Consider the following 20,314-nt stretch of genomic DNA (forward strand, 5'->3'; position numbering starts at 1 on the left):
CCTCCTCTTTAACCTCTCTTCCTCACCTTCGTGTCTCTGTGGCAGCCTGTTGTCTTCTGCACTGTTATTGTACAGTAACTTACACAGAGGAGAGAAAGCAGGATCAGGTGTAGCGGGGGCCGCCTCTGATGTGATGTCGGCTCATTTTCTCCACTGCGGCTCAGGCACGACTCGGCGTCGGCTCCAAATGGCCCCCGCCAAATCTCGATGTCTGATTTGTGTGTTTTTGACCCCGTGGGCCAACGCGAATGGTGCCGGAGCAAAGAGATAGAGTGCAGCTGCCGCTGCCGAGCGCTGACATGCACGCTCACATGCAGGAAGCCAAGTGCACACTGTCATGCCCGCACAATCACAATCTCCGCTGGGTCAGCCAGGTTCAAAGCATTTGTATTCATAGGAGGTTTTGCATTAGTTCCACCACCTACAGTGCTCCTTATATCTGTGGGATGTGGCTTTTTACTTTCACACTCTGTCATGTCTGTTAAGTGTTAGACTCAACAATCACGAACATGCAAAAAAGTTTAAAAGGTTTGTTGCTAGTATTGTGCAGTGGGAGGGTTCTTCCAGGTTTATGATGAGAGGTCCAGATCAACATTGAGGAGGAGAGGCAAGTGGTTGACGTCTGAGTCTGGAAATGATGACTAATTGTGTGTAATGGACGGAGAGAGGTTCTTACTGTTGAAGGTGGGGTGTAGTTACAAGGAAGGTGACCTTGCCCACAAATTCTGAGGTTGACAGGTGGTGAATGGCGACTGGATTATTGCTTCATTTGTTGTTGTTTTTCTAGAGAAGGTGATCATTGAATGGCGGAAGGTTGTAGGGTGGCTATGTAGGTAAGTGATTGATGGGGATGAGGAATACAGCAGTTTGTAGCAGGAGGGCAACTAGAAGAGCAATGAGGAGATTTACTTGAGAGAGTTTCTCCAATGATCACAAGGAACAAGGAACGAGGGAACTGGTTCCTGCAATGAAAAACAGCAAAGGTAAATGCCAGATCGTCAGGGAGAGAATGCCACAATGAAGGTAGGCTTGATTACCATGCATGCAAGCAAGAAATCTGGCATCTGCCTCATGGAGTCTGCTCCTCTTTATGCTCCATACACACGCCAACCAAGGACACATACACACACCAACCATGCATGCTTCAGATGACTCCATGGATCAACCCCCTTCCCCCACCCTGTGTTTCTTAACACTCCAGATGAGGAACATACTGTGAAAGTGCAAAGTGAAGCTCGTGGGGTATTGGGCAGATCATCTCTGGCATTAGGGGACACATATTTAACATCAGTCTGGGAACCAGTTCCTAAGACTGCACACCCCAAGGACCTCAACAGCTACAGGCTGGTAGCACTGCCATCACATCTCATGAAGACCCTCAAGAGGCTGATCCTCAACCATTTCTGCCCCTGATGAGGTGTACATTGGATCCACTGCAGTGTGGCCATCAACCTGGCATCGGGGTGGATCATGTCATGATTTGCTTGACACACTGAGTTATGGCCAACCTGGAGAAAGTAGCATGAGGGTCATGTGCTTTGATTTTTCCAGTGCTTTCAACACCATACAACACGATCTCTGAAGGACAAGCTTTAGCCATCAGGAGTGGACCATCACCTGTCCTAATAGATACTAGATTACCTCACTGCTTGCCCGCAAATGTGAGGACATGGGGCTTTGTCTGCAGTATGGGACCACCGCAGGGAATTGTCCTGGCACTGTTTATGTTCATTCTCTACACTTTAGGCTTCTCCATCAGCTCCCCAGGTTGCCACCTTTGGAAGTTCTATGATGACTGCCATAGTCAGTCTCATCACATATGAAGACATATCAGAGTACAGACAGTGGATGCAGAGCTTTGTTGACTGCTGCCTGCAAAACCATCTCAGGTTAAATGCAGAGAAAACAAAGAAGCTTGTGGTGGACCTTTGCATGTGCACACCCACATCATTGATACTGGTTGACATCCATGGAACAGATGTTGAAATAATGGACTCTTATAAGTACCTGGCTGTTAACCTTAACAATAAACTGGACTGGAGTCACAGCACTGTTACTCTTTACAAGACGGGTCAAAGCAGACTCTACCTTCAGAAGAGACAATGAGTAGGCATTCTTGAACAGATGGGTTTTGAATTTTGACTTGAAGTGGGAAAAGTGTGAGTGTTGTGGATGTCTGGAGGGAGAGAGTTCCAAAATCTGGTAGCAGGAAAAGGCTCTGCTCCCCATGGTGCTGAGGCTGGATGGAGGAACAATAAAGTGAATGGAAGAGGGAGATCCAAGAGTGCGGAAGGGAGTAGTCATATAAATGAGATAAGAAAGGTAGGATGGGGGAGGGTGCAAACGGGATTGAAAGTGTACAGAGGAATTTTGATTTTCCAGTATGAATCCAATGGGGTGCCAGTGGAGCTACTGTAGGACTGTGATAATATATTGAAATGAAGGGATTTTTTGGTAAAACTGCGAGCAACTGAATTCTAAACCACTTGAAACTTATGGAGTGATTTCTGAGGAAGACCAAAGAGAGGAGCATTGCAGTGTAGGAAAGGGGAGGAATGACTAATATGCAATAAATGAAAATAAGCAGACTGGATGATGTTATTGATGTAAAAAATGTGAAGAACAGAGTGCTGTTGAGGACGACACCTAGAATCTTAACCTGAGGTGATGGGGAAACTGTGGAGCCATTAACTGACAGAGAGAAACTGTCAATTTTAAATAGTACAAATTTGTTTCCTACAAGTAGGATCTCAGTTTTGTCACTATTTAGTTTTAGGAAGTTAGAGTTGAACAATGAAATGATTGTTCAGTTTCTGGATGATATTTCCAAAAGGAAGAAGGTAAATGAGAAAAGGTAGGGGTCCAAGGACAATGCCTTGGGGCACGTCGGATATGAAAGGAAATGGATGGGAACTAAAGGACTTTGGTTGAAGGAACTGAGTGTGACCAGAAAGGTAAGAGTAAAACCAGTCAAGGAGATTAAATGATGCCAGTTGAAGATAATCTGTGGAAAAGAATGTAGTGAGAAATTGTATCAAAAGCTTAGCTGACCTGGCTAGGCTGGCTAGCATGCTGCTATCAATAGTCCGATACGATTTTCATCAAGGACAACTAGTGTTGGACCAGATCGATTTAACAGTGTTTGAGTTGTTGAAGTGGAAATTCTGGCGAGATCCACAATGAGTATATCTCTGGCCTGACAGAAGAGATACATCAAAATGAATCAGCCTTGTATTGGAGTGTATTGAAGTAGACCCAACCCCAGTTGGAGAAGTAGCAGGATGAGGATCCCAAACTGTGGCAGACCAGATGTAAGGCTGGATAGTCCATGTTGTTGATGACTGCAGCTGGAAGAGGTGGTAGAGCTAAGCGGAAAGTGCACCAGGTAGGCTTAAATATATTGTTTGTTGGAATAGAGAGACATGACATAACAACTGAGAACTCCTTAGGAGGGCCAGCTCTGTCCTGGGATGCACCCCAGGAACCAGTGCAGGTGGTGAGAGACTAAAGGACTGTAAGGAAAATCACATCACTGATGGACAATGTCTCCCAGTCCATGCAAGGAGCTGTTGCAGAGCTAAAGAGCTCTTTTAGTGACAGACTGCTGCATACTCAACGGAATGCGTACGCCAGTCCTTCCATCTATAATCTCTGGTGATTACATAGACTCAATAAGTGTTTACAAATATGCTAATGGTTGCACCAGTTCTTGATCTGATCAAGAATCATTTACACTGATGCTAATGTCCGTTTGCACATACTTCAGTTATTCTGAGGTGTTTGCTTGTACAATCATGCATATTGCAGTTTTTCTCACATTTTGTAAATTGGTTACTGTCTTTCCTCTATTTAACTTGAATATTGCATTTGTATCTGAATATGTCATATTATGAATATTTTCATTTTTTTTCTTTTTTCTCTTTCTGATAAGTTCATTATCTTTGACTTTAGAACTTAACTTTAAATTATCTTGTAATTCATATAATCTAGAGTGTAACTCTGTCTATGTGTTTTTGCCACTGTCATCCAAAATTTCTAACCTGACTCGGCAGATGAATGTAGTTCTGCTGAGCTTCACGACGAGGCTACATCCATGTGGCGAGAGTCTGTTTACCAAGTTTTTTTTTTTTGGGTAAAGGTATTTCTTTGGATCATATGAGGTCTTAGCAATTACATCTAGTTGAAGTGAATGGGGCCCCGAAGATTTGCATGTGGTTCTACACAACCGTGTTTACATAGTTCTGACCAAGGTAGACCCGTGGTCTGAACATTAAGGTAAACTATGCAATCTCTGGCCAACTTTGTCCCCATATAGGTTCGCCTTGAAACACGCAGCTCAATAATTAATCAATAAAACATTTTTAGAAATGGTTAGGATGCTTACCAATGGTAGGAACTCAGAAACAGTGCGTGAAACAGTGATCTTCTTTGAGCTTGTTCAAGCTGCAACCACAGCTTTAAGTTTACTTCCCGGCTTGCGTATGCTGGCAGAATTTCCGGATTTTGCGGCACATACTCTCATGTGAATACTCGATCTTGAGTACTCTGAATACTCTGAATGTACTGAGAGAGACCCTCTATGCTGTCAGTAGGTCAGGAAAGAAAAGAAATTGGTGCCCATCTGTAAGCCAGGTTGGACAGATCAGATGGTTTGGTGTATGTCTCTGCTTTAACAGCTGCTGTGAGGAAGGATCTGTGACAACACAGATTAAAAGAGAGAACAGGGACAGTGCAAGCACAGCTCCCTGCAGAAACTTCATATTGCTACTGCTTTGAGCATCTTGGATGCAGCCTGTCAGGACATAGTGTTGTGTCGTCAAATACCATGTGTGCCCAATGAGGTCGTCGATCCACTCCTGACCCATCAGGCTATCCAACAGGGCCTAAATGGAAGAAATCAGGCACACACACAGGTCCTAGCATAGATGTTGCACTAATAACACAGGCTTTGTTCCTAGTTGTTATTGTTAGCTGTTATTGCTGTTATTGCACAGGAACAACGATACTGTTACCGTTTTAGTCTGTCGTGTTGTATCTGTTGCCACTGTGACTATGAATTTCCCCTTCGGGGGATCTATAAAGTTTTTATTATATTCTATTATTCTATTCTACCCCACTCCTGGTGGATCAGATCTCGGTGCAGAAAGAAAATTATGGCATTATCTATCCTGATTCCAGGCTGGTAGGCGAAATTCATCAAATCCCATGAAGACCCCACCAGACCTCTGGAGGGTCTTCATCAGATGTGAGGTCAGTGCTACCATCCTGTAGCTGCTACGGTCCTTTGGATGTGTGGTCTTTGGCATATCTTCAGCATCTTACACAGCTTTTGCAGTTTCCCCTGCTTCAGTCTTAGGCTGAACATGTGTTCCATGTCAATGTGTCAATGGCAACGTGTTCAATGTCATAAAGTGTAACTGCGGCACCTAAGGAGCCTGGAGCTAATGCCATCCGCACCTGCAGCCTGCATCACCTTGATCTTTTTGTCTCATTCCTCATATGAAGTGTTGAATGGGAAAGGATGTGGGTGGGATACAAATGATAAACAAATGATGAATGAGTAATTAGCAGCTTCAGCAAATGGGAATATGGAGAGGATGATGACCTGACAGGCTTTGGAGAAGTTATCAATGGTGGTGAAGATGACTTGTACTTATAGCAGTAAAAAAAGCAATGGCTATGGGTAACCAGGGATATCCTGGAGATGAGAGTGGTTAGAGGAAACCCGAGGGATGTGAATGAGAACTTTTTATTTCAGGCATAAATGGTACAAGCAGAGACATATTCTTGAATATACATGTTAAGGGATGGCCAAAAATAATGCCGGCGTGGTCTTACAGTCTAATTAACCCCAGGACAGGAATAATGGAAGTTATGAGCCCAACGGATTACCAGTGATGAGGTGCAAGACGCAACATAGGTATGGTCTGGTTCATCCTGGTTCAAGTACACCACCTATTCCACAGAAGCATGTTCATATGAATTCATGCATGTCTACGTATTCACACAATTGCATCCTCTGTAGACACAGTTTAGGAAAGATGTTGCGATGTATATGGAAAGAGAAAAATTATGGAAAAATATTTTAGTTACCAAAAAGATGCTCACAACTTTAACCTGATTTACAACCAGGCTGGTTTATTTGAATCGCTGTTAAAGAACAGAACGTGAAGGTTGAAAAATAACGTCTTATGGGAAAAACTGCAAGTACACTATTATTAGCTTGGAAAACCACCTGTGCTAGTTGTTCTTTGAAGTATTGGTTTACTCTGTGGAGGGATTTTGCCCCATGCTTTTTTTATTATTTGCTTCTTGATCAATTCATTAAGTGCATTTTATTGTTAGCACCCAGAGATATCGAGATGAAAAAAATAAAGGACTTCAGATTTAAAGTAGACTTATGCCCTAACAACTTGAGGCTTGACTTGGTCTCCTGATCTGAGTTTTTTCACATGTAATGAAGAGTAAAAGGAAGCCAGTGTGTAAGCTACAGGCTGCAGCTGCTGTCCATCATGTACTGTGAAAGGATGCGCTTGATTATCAGCTAGTGATGTTTGTGGATTATACCTCATTATACCAGTCTGTTTATGTTAACTGTAGCTTCATAATAATGAAGACAAAATTAATTTTACCATCTATACTTTGCCTCAGTAATTATGTTGTAATGTATGCTTTAAATGTGAACATCTTTATGATTCCGACATGAGAACAAAGTTTTGACTTTAGAAAAGAAGTTGCCCAATATTATTAAAAATTCTCCAGCTCAGAGCGAGGAGAAGAAAGACCTCCAAAACCCATTTAGTGCAATTAATAGTGGAGGAGTGAACAATATCAAGGAAGCGATAAACAGGTATTACCTTAGTCACTACAAAGTAGATAAATGATCTTGTTTGATTCCAAATAAATGTTTAGTTCAGTCTTTACTGACTTGAGATTTGATAGGACTTGGGACACAAGAGTTTTACATATCATGCTGAAATTATTGAAGGTATGAAAATTAAGTTCATTGTAACCCACCGTTGTTTAAATGATAACTACATATTTGGGGACAATTCAGATTTTTTTTATGAAGTTGTTTCTCATATGGAAAATTATTGCAAACACACAGAGGATCATTTTGGTCAACATGTGTAGACTTCAGTGTAAATAACCACCTAATGCAAATATGTTTTTAAAAAAGTTGTTTAGAGTCATTGCAGTGCAACATTTAAGACTGAAAGTGGCATCAAACTGCAGACCACTTAAAATGATATACACACTAGAAGCAAGCCACAATACAGGGGCAAGCTTTGCAAAAAAATATGTTTATTGATCTGTGAGCAGGTTTAAGGTTCTGGATACGGATCATCACTCAAAGTTGTGAGGGGGGAAAGGACTGTTCGGTGACTTCAACACTGTTGTGTTAAATAATCAGCTTCTCTAACCTGCAGTGCAGAGAAGCAGGCGGGGAAGAAGCAGCTATGGTGACTTCAAAGTGGGCGAGGAAGCTCAGGGAAACAGCCTGAACCCATAGAGTGGGAGTGTAAAGGCTAAAGGCTCCTTTCAGCGGTCCTCTTCGGGCTGCGTGCCATTACGATGGAAGCGCCGCAGATGCAGAGCAACACCTAAATCAAAATTCAAAATCCAGACAGTTTTAAATACACAAGCAATGTTCATTCACAAGGAGGCAGATGGAGGTGTACTTAGCAGCGATTCAGGTTATAATTGGTAGCTGAAGAGCAGAACGACGGTGGGTGTCCAGACATCACATGATTAGTAGAGATTCGTCATGGCTAAGGCAAGGAAGGAGTAATCCAAGGGTATAAATGTCAAAAACAGGAAGACAGATGAGAGTGGGGAAAGAATGCTGGATTTCCACTGGCACTCGGCAGTCGATGATGAGGTGATAAGTCACTCCTTTCAGAGAGACACTGAAACAAAGTCAATAGGAAGGTAACAGAGAAACATAATAAAATGCTCTAACACGTACGGATCAATTTTTCAAAGGATTTTTTGAAAGCCTTAGTTCATGATTTAAAACATACAAGCTGAAGTGTTAGTTTAGGTCTAAGGAGTTTATGGAATAGTTCCAAAGTTTATACAGTAAAACAATATTTTGAAAATAAAGGCAGGGAAATATTTACAAAAAAATGGTCAGAAATCAATGTCTGTACAGATTCTCTTACTGAGTTCTGATTTTGAAGCATTTTTTCTCTGGCATATTTTTCAAAATTGGTGTTGAAACGTACCAACCTGAGCTATCAGAGTTTAACCCAAACAGAATAAATTCTAAGGTTATTGTACCACTGTCAATAATCTGATTTAGACTTTTTGTGAATAAATGTCAATGTGATACATCCACAACTATATATGCCTATTGTAAGCATTAACACAATGGATTAATGTTAAAGTGCACTTTCTACTTTCTTCTTCTTTTCTTTCTTCCTTTTTCTCCTTCAAGAACTCCACTGACTCCTTTCCAGCTCAGCGAAATTCCCCAAAGCACTTCCAAAACAGTCATGTTTTAAACATAGATGCACGGGATTCTTTTCTTATTTTTATTTTTTTTTATCACGTGTGGTGGTAGAATGCACATAAATTAACACGAGTTAAGACAAGTGATGTCTCTTTTCCCTGGTATTTCACAACTAAGTTGGCTCATTCCTGCAGGTTTCTTTGGAGAAAGACCATTCTTTTCTACAATTTCAGTCCAGTTTATTTGTATACAGCCCATTCACAACAAATGTCATCTCAAGACACTTTATAATACATTAAAGGTCTAATTCATGTCTGTCATGGTTTAGTTTTGGTCTGGCTTTTTTTCCCCTGTCATTTTTCAGTTCCTCCTCCTCTTACTCAGCTCACCCTCCACTCCTCAGCAATCAGTCACACCTGTTAGGCACTATTTAGTCTGAATTCACTCCACCTGCCAGCCTCCCTACAAAAGCCTCCCTCAGTCTTCTCTTCCCCGCCGGTTCGTCTTCAGTTCTCTTCAGTCTCCCATCACTCCACGTCTGTCAGCCTGGTTTGTTCCCTGTTTTGTTGCTGGATTTTCTGCCTCCTCTGTGCCTCAAGCAAAGCCTCTGCTAGCTGCTGGATTTATTGCCATCTCTGTGCTTTAAGTAAGCCTCTGCTAGCTGCTGGATTTACTACAGCTCCTGGATCTCAAGAACTGTCCCTGCTACCCCTGTGCTCCAGGTTTGCTCTCTGCTCTGTCACTGGATTGCCTGCTACCCTGTGCTCCAGCAGTCCAACACCCCAAGAACTGTCTTGCTCTGCACCTCTGGTCTGACAGTAGCCCTGCATCTCTCCAGTCTCTTCCAGTCAGCCTGCTCCTGCACCCATCATCTCCAGTCCGGTTACTAACTCTGGTCATCATCCTGCTCATTACTTTCAATAAACTGCAATAGAACAAACTCTGTGTGTGTGCTCTGTCCGGGTTCACGTAGACAAATCATGACAATGTCCAGTTACAATTTAATCCAATTTAAAATTGAACTGATCATATCAGCAACAACTGCTTTTAGATCTGCCATAAAATGAATAGAAAAAAGGTTCAGCAATTATAGATGCTGTACATATGGTGAGATTATGATATTAAATTTCATAAGGGTTTAATTTAATATAAAGGTACTTAGTCCTGAGTAGAAAAAGTGCTTTCTACCTCTACATTACCTCTTACTTATGTGAACAAGTCCAGCCAAACTGATTCCCTTCTGAATTCTGACAAAACTAATTTAGTGCTGTCTTCTTATTTTCAAGGCAAGTTTATTTTAATAGCAGATTTCAGTAACAAGAAAATTCAAAGTGCAAGACTATCTCAGTTTACATGAAGTCATGTTTGCACTAAGCACTCAAAGCAGACAGGATAACCTCAACTCTCAATAGTGTCTGAATAAATGTTGTTTTTTGATCATTTTGTTTATTGGCAGTTTGTAAGTATACAGTTGAACTAGGCTATATTTCAGTTTTTACAATTCAGGATTTTCTGTTTTGTTAGATAACATGTTGAAGATCCTGGTATAGACCAGTATATTCAGACTGTGTGTAAGGACATGTTAAGATGTGGACTGTAATAGAAAATACATAGAGAACTGCTTTGAAGCATGACACTTTCATTTTAGAAAAGTACATAAGCCCAGCTGGGGAAAAGAGTAAAGAGAGATTAGTTGATACCTGGGGTTTAAAAAAGCTGAGGGCAAGGGCCTTATCAGGTCTACAGGTGCCCCTATTTAGTAATTTGTGTTGCAAGAAAGGTAAATCACAACTCAAAACTCATTTGTTTAAGAATGCCTATTCTCTTTAATATCAATTTCCCTGTCCCACCCTGTGTTTTGACTTTGTTGCTAACATTGTGTTTCTATCCTTTTGTACGGTGACTTTGAGTGTCCAGAAAGGCACCTTTTTAAATAAAATGTATTATTATTATTATTAAGTGCTCAACCAGACCACAGGGGGTTGTAACACCATAAAAAACAATATGTACAATATCTGCACCAGGGGCGATTCTACGATCTGACCTTTTGGGGTGCTCAGCCCCCAGTGTTGACTGTGATTCCTGCCATGAACAACAGGCTTTCCATTTTTAGTCCAGATGTAAGATTCTTAGGGTTGACTCATTTTTTTAGCTAAAGCTCGTCAAACAAGCTACATGTATATATATATATATATATATATATATATATATATATATATATATATATATATATATATATATATATATATATATATATATATCATAACCAACCCTATTGATTGGTTAGGCTGATGTAAAAAGAGCAAAGGCTTGTATAAGGGAAAGGCAAAACAAATTATATACATTTCTTGATGAAAACACATGTATAAGGAAAAGGTAAAACAATATATATATATATATATATATATATATATATATATACATAACATACAGTTCAAATTTTACTTTTCAGATAGGCATTCTGAATCCACGACTGCGTCTACTGAGCTCATGTTTAGAAACAATTCATTAGAACAGTTGAAGCACTTCGGACACAGATGTCACATGTGCAAAAAGAATATAGCAGCAGATGTAAAATGTTCGAATAGAAATAGATCCAAATAGAAAGAATAGTTGCGCTCTGCTTTTTTTTAACAACTAAAAATATCTGTGGTCCCATCATGGTCTGATTGTGAAACAAAGATGCAAGGGCATAGGTTTGATTTGAACTTTGGTAGGGACACCTACAAACAGACATTCCCTGGTCTGACGTCATTGGTACTACGCAATATTCATGCTCCTATTTTTTGATGGACATGAGCGTCAGGGTGCGTTTCGTCTGTCTAAAGAGAAAAGCTGCATTTCTTGCTACATTTATAAAAAATTTATAACCCTAGATGCTGTTTGTTAATGTTTAAAGCATCACAGGATCAGATGACTGTTGAATTGGGACTTTTTTCTATTTGAACTAACAGCAACAGAGACAAATGGTAAATATGTACCTATTAAACCAAATATAGTCACAATATATCTGTTGTCTATCCTGTATTTTCTTTTGAACATATAGAAATGTGCAGAGATAAACCCCAACCTTATTTTTTTTATGTAAGATACTCTGTCTGCATCATAAAACACAGCAAAATTATACATTCAAGGTACTGCAAATAAATGTCATGTATTTACTCTGCACTGGAAGTAGAAGTGTCACTGACAGCATTTCAAATATTAAATTCAAATGACAAATGTACAACTGGGAGAGGAGAGTAGAGTCGGCGATGTTTTTCCAGAAGTTTTTCCAGAAGTTTTTTCCGGAAGTTTTCTCTTTTTGTATAACTGCCCATGCGCAAGACCGTTTTTCCTGTTCTTCAACTCTTCAGGGGGATCACATGAAAAATCTCCCAAATCCACTCTGGTCTTATTTCTTTCTACTGAGGCCTTCCTCTTCTTCTTATAAACTTGTGCGTGGTTTGCTTCCTCCGACTCTCAGCCATGTTCAAAGTATACAGTAGCTGTTTCCATCAAATTCGTATGTGAACTTTGAGCAAACATTTAAAATGTCGCAAAGGACCACAGATCAGTCATGGAACGGGGCTTTATTGAATGTACACGTTTTTTTCATGAATGAGACTTAGAAATGCTTGTTTCTCTTTGCGGGTCCACATGTACCTTATGTTGCTTACACACCTGTTTTCGAGTGTGAGAGCAGCAGAGCTACAGTGAATGGCTAACACCGATGCTAACCGGATACGTAAACACTAGAAGTGCACATGCACAGCCAGCAAGCGGAGACTCATAAGGAAAGCGCACTGACACTGGCCTTACGTGAGCATGTCAGAATGATTGGCATGTGGGACAACTAATAAATAAGTTGATAGCCCCGGAACGCAAGGGACAGAGGGGTGTGAGGGCAGCACCAAAACTCTGACCAATCCCTGCCATTTGGACCGGATGGCAGGGATTGGTCACAATTATTACAGGCTTTCTACAGGATAACATTTTTTAACCTTCTTTTTTTTTTTTGAATACATAATGTTTTGACTACTGTCCAGATGGAAAGTACATTATCCCAAGTATAACAAAAAGTGCTTCTGAACAGGATTACCAACTATAGCTTTAAGGTCAAAGTAAGGCTGAAGTGCAGCTTTTTTCTATCACATCTGAATGTGAGTTCAAGTTTTTATATCTATATTTATCCATCTATATCTATCTATCTATATCTATCTATCTCTATCACTCAATCGACCAATATATAAAGGTTTGTAATTAATCTGGTGCGGTGCGGCTTGAAGTTGAGATAGGGAACTCTGTCCTATATGATCCTGAGGACATTTGGTGGTTTGGCTATTTTTATTTTAAGTAATCAGTTAAGGCAAGAGTAAATCTGATATGAAAATGTTTCAAACTGTTTAGGTTTACGTTATAAGTCCTTTGACTTATTAAGAATGTGTGGAGATTTGTTGTGCGACTCTGCAATGCTGCTGGATTTTCCTGTGTCCTGTGACCCTGGACTGGTTGGCTATCCTTGGTTCAAAGCACAGTTGTGTCAGAGTGGCCCCAAACGCAAATTCTTAACAAAATACACACATGTAGGTTTGTTGTTGTAATGTGTGACAATTGTAAAAGAGTTGTTGGGGAATGAAGACCTCAGTTAGGTCTTTTGACAAAGCTACCTTTTTATCTTAAGCTAATTTCTGGTGATAAGAAATTACAATAAATGGAATTTACGATGAAAACATAAAGGATTAAAAAAAAAAAAAAAAACTTCAGACACCCTGAAACATTAAGGCAAAAATTTTCCACAGGAAGATGTAGATGAGGACAACAAAATTGTCAGCACTCATGTCTACAAAGTAACTGACTAGTCTGGCGTGTCATGGCTCAGCATGGCCCAGCGTGGCAGGCTCCAGTGAGGCTGCACCCACCCTGGGCTCCATCCTGCCTGAACTCCACGCAATCAGGCCGTGACAGCGAAACCTTCCTCCAGTTACCATGGCAACCAGAGGGAGTGCCTGGATGGGACAAAGGCGGGTCGGCCGTGTGTGCGTGTCGGCGCATGAGCGAGTGTGTGTGATTGAGAGACAGAGAGTGAGTGATGTGCAGCAGAGCAGGCGCGGCCCTCCTGGGGTCCTCATTCGTTTGTCTCTCGCTGAGACCACAGGAGCCCTGCTGCAGCAGAGATGGAGGTGGTTGGAGCGAGGGGGGGTGAGGGGAGGGGGCAAGCCAGAGAAAGGCAACTGATGTGGAAAGAAAGAAGGATGAAAAGATGTGAGAAAGGTGCCAGGAGAAAGAATGAGAAATTGAAAAGAATGGCATAAATATGGTTGAATTTGGATCATTTGAAGCCCTTTGTTCGTTCACTCATCCAACAGTCAATGTGCAGAACATGACATGAATCTCGACAAAACTCTATTTGGAGAAAGGAAGAAAAAAAAATGCCGTACACCCTTGGCAAATTAATTGCACCAATTAGCGGGGCACTCAAAATTCAAAATTTTAATAACCTGTCTACCACATAGCAAGCTCGAATGGCTTGAAACTCCACTCCTCTCATGGCTTCATAGAACGCAATAACATGACAAGTGCACTTAGGCATTACTGAACAAACAACACATGAAACATTAGGCATGGATCTCATAAACATTATCTCCAGCTTTAAATGGGTCTTGATTCATCCACACGGACGAAGTGGTTGCACAAGTAGATAGAATCAATTGAAACCAAATCGTGTCATCCCTATTCTTTAATCTTTGCTGTAATTCTAGAGAACATTAAGTGGACATCATTGTTGCCCCATAGACACTGAGAAAAGCACTTCTTTACTTATTTTTAATTTTTTTTTGCTCGCTGGATTGTAACCCTGAGCTCTGATCTGCCCCTAACAAACAGAAGCTGAAGTGTACAAAAAGGTGCATTTTTCTACTTAAGAGAACTACTTAAGAAAGACACAGCACCCATTTTTACAGCTCTATCAGAGATTTCATCACCTCGCTGATGTGCTGGCAAGAGAGGCAGCTTCTGTCAAGATAGGAAGTACAAATCTATGACCTGATCAAAGGTGCAATGATAAGTGAATCCAGTCTAACAAAGTAGTTTCTAACAGATGTTTGTTTCCCTCTTTCAGGTGTGGATCACACAAACAAAGACCTGCGAAAAAACTTTGTGAGTAAACCGTTCAGTCTAAAAGAGTCTGGATGCTTTTGAAGGGAACCATAGAGAACATAGCGAGCATTCAGTGCTGATCAGACGTTTACATCCACTCATTCTCAACGCGAATGTCATTAATTCATCCAGGGCTTTCAGAGTTGCATTTTAATTACTTTTTCAAATGGGTATGCAACACAAGACTTAAATGACTGAAAAGAACAAGATATATACGTGCATACACTAATGCTTAATATTTAAACAAATGTCCATTTGCAAGTTACAGAGAAACACTCCTGTTGTAGCCACAAGCAAGGTCCTGGCATAATTCTGACTGCGTGGAAGATCTTTCATCATATCAGACATGAGTCTAAATAAGTCTGTCTGCTGGCACTGACCTGGATGTTAAGCACAGGGTGTTAATTTTAAATAAGGTTGAAATCGTGGCCAGCCCAGAGCCTCAATTTTAGCCAGATTTATCCATTCTAAAACCAGTTTACATATGGTAACACCGTCGTCCTGTCGGAGCTTCAAACTGTGTCCGAGTGCCAAACCATCTGGATTTGAAAGTTTTACGGTCAGACGAGGCAACGATTGGTACAACCTAAGAAGGTTGTACCAGCTGCCAAGCATGGTGGCGGTAGCATCATGCTGTGGGTTGCTGGTGCATTAAAGAGAGGGTGGAAAATTTTCTTTATTCCAACAAGCCTGGAATATTTGTTGAAAAAAAAAAAAGATGTAGAGCGCACCGCCCGCGTACGGATGTCTCAATCCCTGACATGGCCATTCTAACTTCGACCCCCAGCCTGTGGACCGCACATCTTCCCCCTCTCTAAACCTATTTTCTGTCCAGAAGTTGTTGGAACATTTGTGGCTCTAAATAAGTTTTAAAGTACTGGATTTGGAGCATAACGGGCTCTTTGCATTGTAAGAGTTGCAGCGCCCTGACCCAGACATCAGGTCAATCAGAGTCTCGTGGAGACAGATGAAACTGTTAGGCTGATGTTAGTCTGGCTAGCCCTGAAGCGTATGTGTTTGTGCAGCGTTGTTTGCTCCCGCCTTGTCATTTATAATCGTATAGGCAGTTGGAAGCATGCAGGCCAACTTGTACTTTGTCACAGCAGATTGTCTGGCATGGATAAGCCTGGTTGCAGGGAGAGATACATAATTGCTCTTGTACAGCGATCTGCCAAGACGTCCTCCTCCTCATGCCTATATGCAGCGGAAAGATCCTCAGCTATGCTCACTTTCCTGAGGCACACACATAAACCACACCGGCAGTGACAGTGATTGTCGTCAGAAATATGTTGACAGAATAATTCAAGTGCTGGTATCAAGAGTTTTTTTTTTTTTTTTTTGCTTTTTTTTGAGGGATTCCATCATTTCCTGTCATGTCATTCTGAAGTTTCGTGTTGAGAGCTGTTCTGTCCCGCACTGCGCTTCATTTGTTTTCTGTCTGGCTTTCACAGGAGGCCCTCGCCAGCTTTGACCTGTGTGCCTCGCATGGTCTGTCTCATGATCCGATGCCTGTCAGAGATGAGGAGAACAGGTAGTTTTGTTTTTCTTTAGGTTTTTTTTATTATTATTCTGGACTCAAAGTCAGCTATAACAGACTCAAAGTCAGTTGCGTAAGAAGTACCTACACTGAGATTTAAATAAGAAAGCCAAATAGCAAAACCAGTTTACTTTGGTGAAAAGAGAATATTGTTTGATGCTATGAAGTTTTAAACTAATAGTTTTAATTACAGCGCCTTGCTGTACCTTAATCTATTTTATGTGCATAAGTGTGAACGTGAGAAGTGACAGAAAACTGTTAAAATGGCTTTCACAGATGCTTATTAAACAATGTTTTCAGCCTCCTCAAAGTCAATAGATCCACCTTTAGAATCACCTTCTGCTGCAAGTACAACAGCGGTTCATTCCCATATGTCTATACCAGCTTTGCATATCTAGAGACTAACATTTGTGTCTATTTCTTGAAACGAGAACTGGTCAAAAACTGCAACTCATGAAATGTTGCTTGTATTTTAAAACTAAGGGCTGCTGAAAGCCTTTCTCTGATTAAGAAGAGATTCCCAGTATCCTCGTGTCTCTTCTGATCTGAACCAATCAGAGTGAACCGTGTGTAATTAATTGTCCTGGCACAGTTATTATGCATGCTCAGATCAGAACATCCAATAAAGAAGAAAAGTCTCATCTCTGCCTATTTAGTCTCAGTATGTGGCTAACATCTCTTTCCCGCTCTGTTCCAGTCACGGTACGCATTGTGCAGGAGAAGTTGCTATGGAGGCCAACAACTCCTACTGTGGTGTGGGCATCGCATTTAATGCCAGGATAGGAGGTGAGGAAACCAGTCCAACTTTGGGAGACAATGGGAGGCAGTTCACTGTGGGTGCACTGCTCCAGCCAAGAATACGACATGGCAGCTGAAATCTTTGTCAGAAACACTTGTTATGCTCCAGTGAAGCTCTGTTATTATTGCTGGTGTGCATTGGCAGTCAGTGAAACACCAAAAATGTTTTTGGTTGCACAACCACGTGTAGATGGATGGATGGACAGATGGATGGATAGATTCTCTCTCTCTCTCTCGCTCCCTCTCTGCTATACATATATAGCAGAGAGGGAGCTAACTATATATATATATATATATATATATATATATATATATATATATATATATATATGCATGTATATATATATATATATATATATATATATATGCATGTATATAAATGTATATATAAGCGAAACGCAAAACAAATTATATACATTTCTTAGTGAAAATTTCTTAGATGAAAACATACGTCTAAGGAAAATGAAAAAGACAATATATACGTTTCTTGATGAAAACACATGTATAAGGAATAGGAAAAACTATATATATATATATATATATATATATATATATATATATATATATATATATATATATATATATCTTTTTTTTCTTTTGATATTAATTATGTCAGTTTTTGCTCCTCCATAACAGCCACACTCCTGACTTGAATCTGATAGACAAAGTTCTCACTTGAATGAAAAAAATTGCTGTTTTTAAAAAAAAATTAAAAATATCAATCCTTTTGGGCTAAACGGTAGGTCTCTGAAAGTAGTCATCGTAGCATTGTTATTGTAACATGTTTGTAACATGTATTGTAACAATTTTTAACATCTCTGTTTATAGTAACATAAATTTGATCTATAGTTTTATATATTGGATATATAGCTATATGATATATAGTACAACAGGTCTTAAATTTAGTAATAAATGTTTGGAAAAGATGCTTTTAAGTGATGAGAAATCCTCTTATATCTTACACCTGAAATCTAATTAATGCAGTCAGTCCATAAGCGTGAAAGTAGAAAATTAGATGTATCCCTCTGCTGAATTCTGACATTTAAACTCTGAGCTTAGGTCTTTTATCTGTGAGCCTCAATCATTTGTCCCAGAAAGCATGTTGCAGGACTCGCGGACAAAAAAAAAAAAGCAAAACACTTCATGAGGCAAGACCAGGAATCTGTTTCCACGGTTAGTCTTAATTTTACCTTGCTGGGTCATAAACAGAGTCTGGTGCAGAGGAGATGAAGGGGTACGACCCGCATGAAAGATTCATGTTGAACTTCTTGGTGCTGTTGAAAATGAGGGCATGTTGTCTGACATTCAGCAAAGTTTTTCCCTCTTTTGTTTTCTGTCTGTAAAATTGGTTCGAAGACTTTGGTGAAAACATTTGGTCTTTGCAGTTGTTTTACTGTGGGTATGGTGTGTGTTTGGTTATGCACAGTTCTGTTTCTACCACACATGTCTTTGGGAACGGTGACCTAGAAGTTAAAGTTTGGTTTTATCAGACTGTAACACATTCTTCCTCTAAGTTTTTTAGAGATTTTACCAAGTCCCGGATGTTTTCTTTGGAAGACAAGGTGATCCTACAAGATAAGCAATAAATGTGAAGAACACAGGAGATTGTTCTCACATGGAGAGCATCATTAGCACTTGACAGAAATGTCTTGAGTTCTTTCATTGTAGCTTTAAGCATCATGGCAGCTTCCATGGCGAGTTTCTGTCTCTTATTATTTCATCTCAGCGTGACCACTTCAGTCAGACAGTGTGCAGCCATGAACTGGAAACATAACATAAAACCCTCCCAATACAGCTTTTTTAAAAGTGTTATAACGGGTTCTGGATCGCTCTCACTCACAGTAAATCAGTTAAAATACAGTAGAAAAACTTTGCACGGTATAGCAGAATGTGGGTGAAAGCTGCAGGCTCAGACCTGGGACCAGTGTGGTGCGGGTCTCGTGGCTCCTTCGGTACACATAGAAACAGCATCTCAGTGACTTTTAAATAAAGTGTTGGAACAGGCTCGTCCAGTCCAGGTTGTTGTCCAGAAGAAACCAATGAAATGTCCGACAGGGGCGGGGCCAGACTAGCAGAAAAACAAGAACTTGTTCATGAACGACGCTAGGAAACAAGGAATGCTGGACATCTACTCACAGGAATGCTTTCAAAAATCTGGTAATCTGAGGCTGTAGGAACCCTGTATATAAAGGCAGTAAACAGGTGAATGGAATATGCTTGATGGGCTGCTGCGGGAGCGTGGATGACAGGTGCAGCAGATAAGCCGGCCAGAATCATAGCAGTTGTAGCTGTAAAGGGTGGGGCAACACCACATTAAGCCAAATGCATAAGGAATAGGATCCCATACAAATTGATGAGTGAAGGAAAGTGACCCAGTACTTTTGGCAATACAGTGTTACACTGAAATTGGAAAAAGTTATAAAATTATTATTTATCACAGAAACCTGGCTATATAACGGCGGTGATCACACTTATTAGAGTTATTGTATGTAAAGGAATCATGCTGAAGGGCTGTGGTGCTGCTCCAATAGCTCGCTCCAGTCTTGGTTCCTCTCAAGAATTAATTCATCTTGTGTAATCAGCTGCTCGCCTGCTCTGACCCTGTCAACAAGTCAGCACACAGCGATACCACCCGAGGAAAAAAAATCCACAGCTTTGGTGTGAGATCATACCAGCTGAACAGAAGCAGACTTGGGTTTGTGGTGTTACTTACAATAAAAAGAAAACAGGCACTGAGTTTCTTTGTGATCCAAAACCATTCTTTACTTAACGTCTGCACTTTTTTCTACGTCCGTCTGAAGCCTGCAGGAGTCGCTTCCGTCTTCAGCCTTTAATTGGATGCTGCGCCTGCCACAATTTTCTCAGGGAACATTATTGTAGGTTATAAAATAAATCACTAAAAGAAGCTAGCACAGTTTGATTAAAAGGCATGCATAAGAAATGTTCTGTACTCCATGTCAATCTCCTACAAACACTAGAAGGCGACCTGCACATTAACTCTTGTACTAATATTTAATTACATTACAAGGAACATTTTGTTCAGTAGTCTCAAAATGTATTTTGTCATCCTCTTATGACAGATTACAACAGTGGATAGTCGCCCTGGGTCCTGAGGTCATAATGTTGGTGCAAGCACTCAATGCAGTGCTGCAGTTATTAACGTTATGGTTGTGAATGTTGTGATCATTATTGTGTTGTTGAAAGGCACATTTTAATGTTTGAGCTGCTTTTTCCACATCAAAAAAAATCCGATCTGTGCAACCTGTCTTGGTTTGTCCAGGTATTCGTTTGCTTGCTGGCAATGTCACTGATGCCATGGAGGCCACGGCTCTGACTTATAACATGCACTTCATCGACATCTACGTCTGCAGTTGGGGCCCGCGGGA

At 40.5% G+C, this 20,314-nt stretch overlaps 1 protein-coding gene across 1 annotated transcript in view; it reads left to right on the forward strand.

The window, feature by feature from the left end:
- The window catches only part of LOC118556298 (proprotein convertase subtilisin/kexin type 5-like), a 112,470-nt gene that overhangs the window by 24,640 nt on the left and 67,516 nt on the right, over positions 1–20,314 (forward strand). The window contains exons 2-5 of the mRNA XM_036130305.1: positions 14,556–14,593; positions 16,045–16,124; positions 16,828–16,916; positions 20,209–20,308. Coding sequence (XP_035986198.1) covers positions 14,556–14,593; positions 16,045–16,124; positions 16,828–16,916; positions 20,209–20,308 — 307 coding nt within the window. The remainder of the gene's footprint in view (positions 1–14,555; positions 14,594–16,044; positions 16,125–16,827; positions 16,917–20,208; positions 20,309–20,314) is intronic.

This window comes from Fundulus heteroclitus, unplaced genomic scaffold, assembly GCF_011125445.2.
Source record: "Fundulus heteroclitus isolate FHET01 unplaced genomic scaffold, MU-UCD_Fhet_4.1 scaffold_331, whole genome shotgun sequence".
In the NCBI taxonomy this organism is placed as follows: domain Eukaryota; kingdom Metazoa; phylum Chordata; class Actinopteri; order Cyprinodontiformes; family Fundulidae; genus Fundulus; species Fundulus heteroclitus.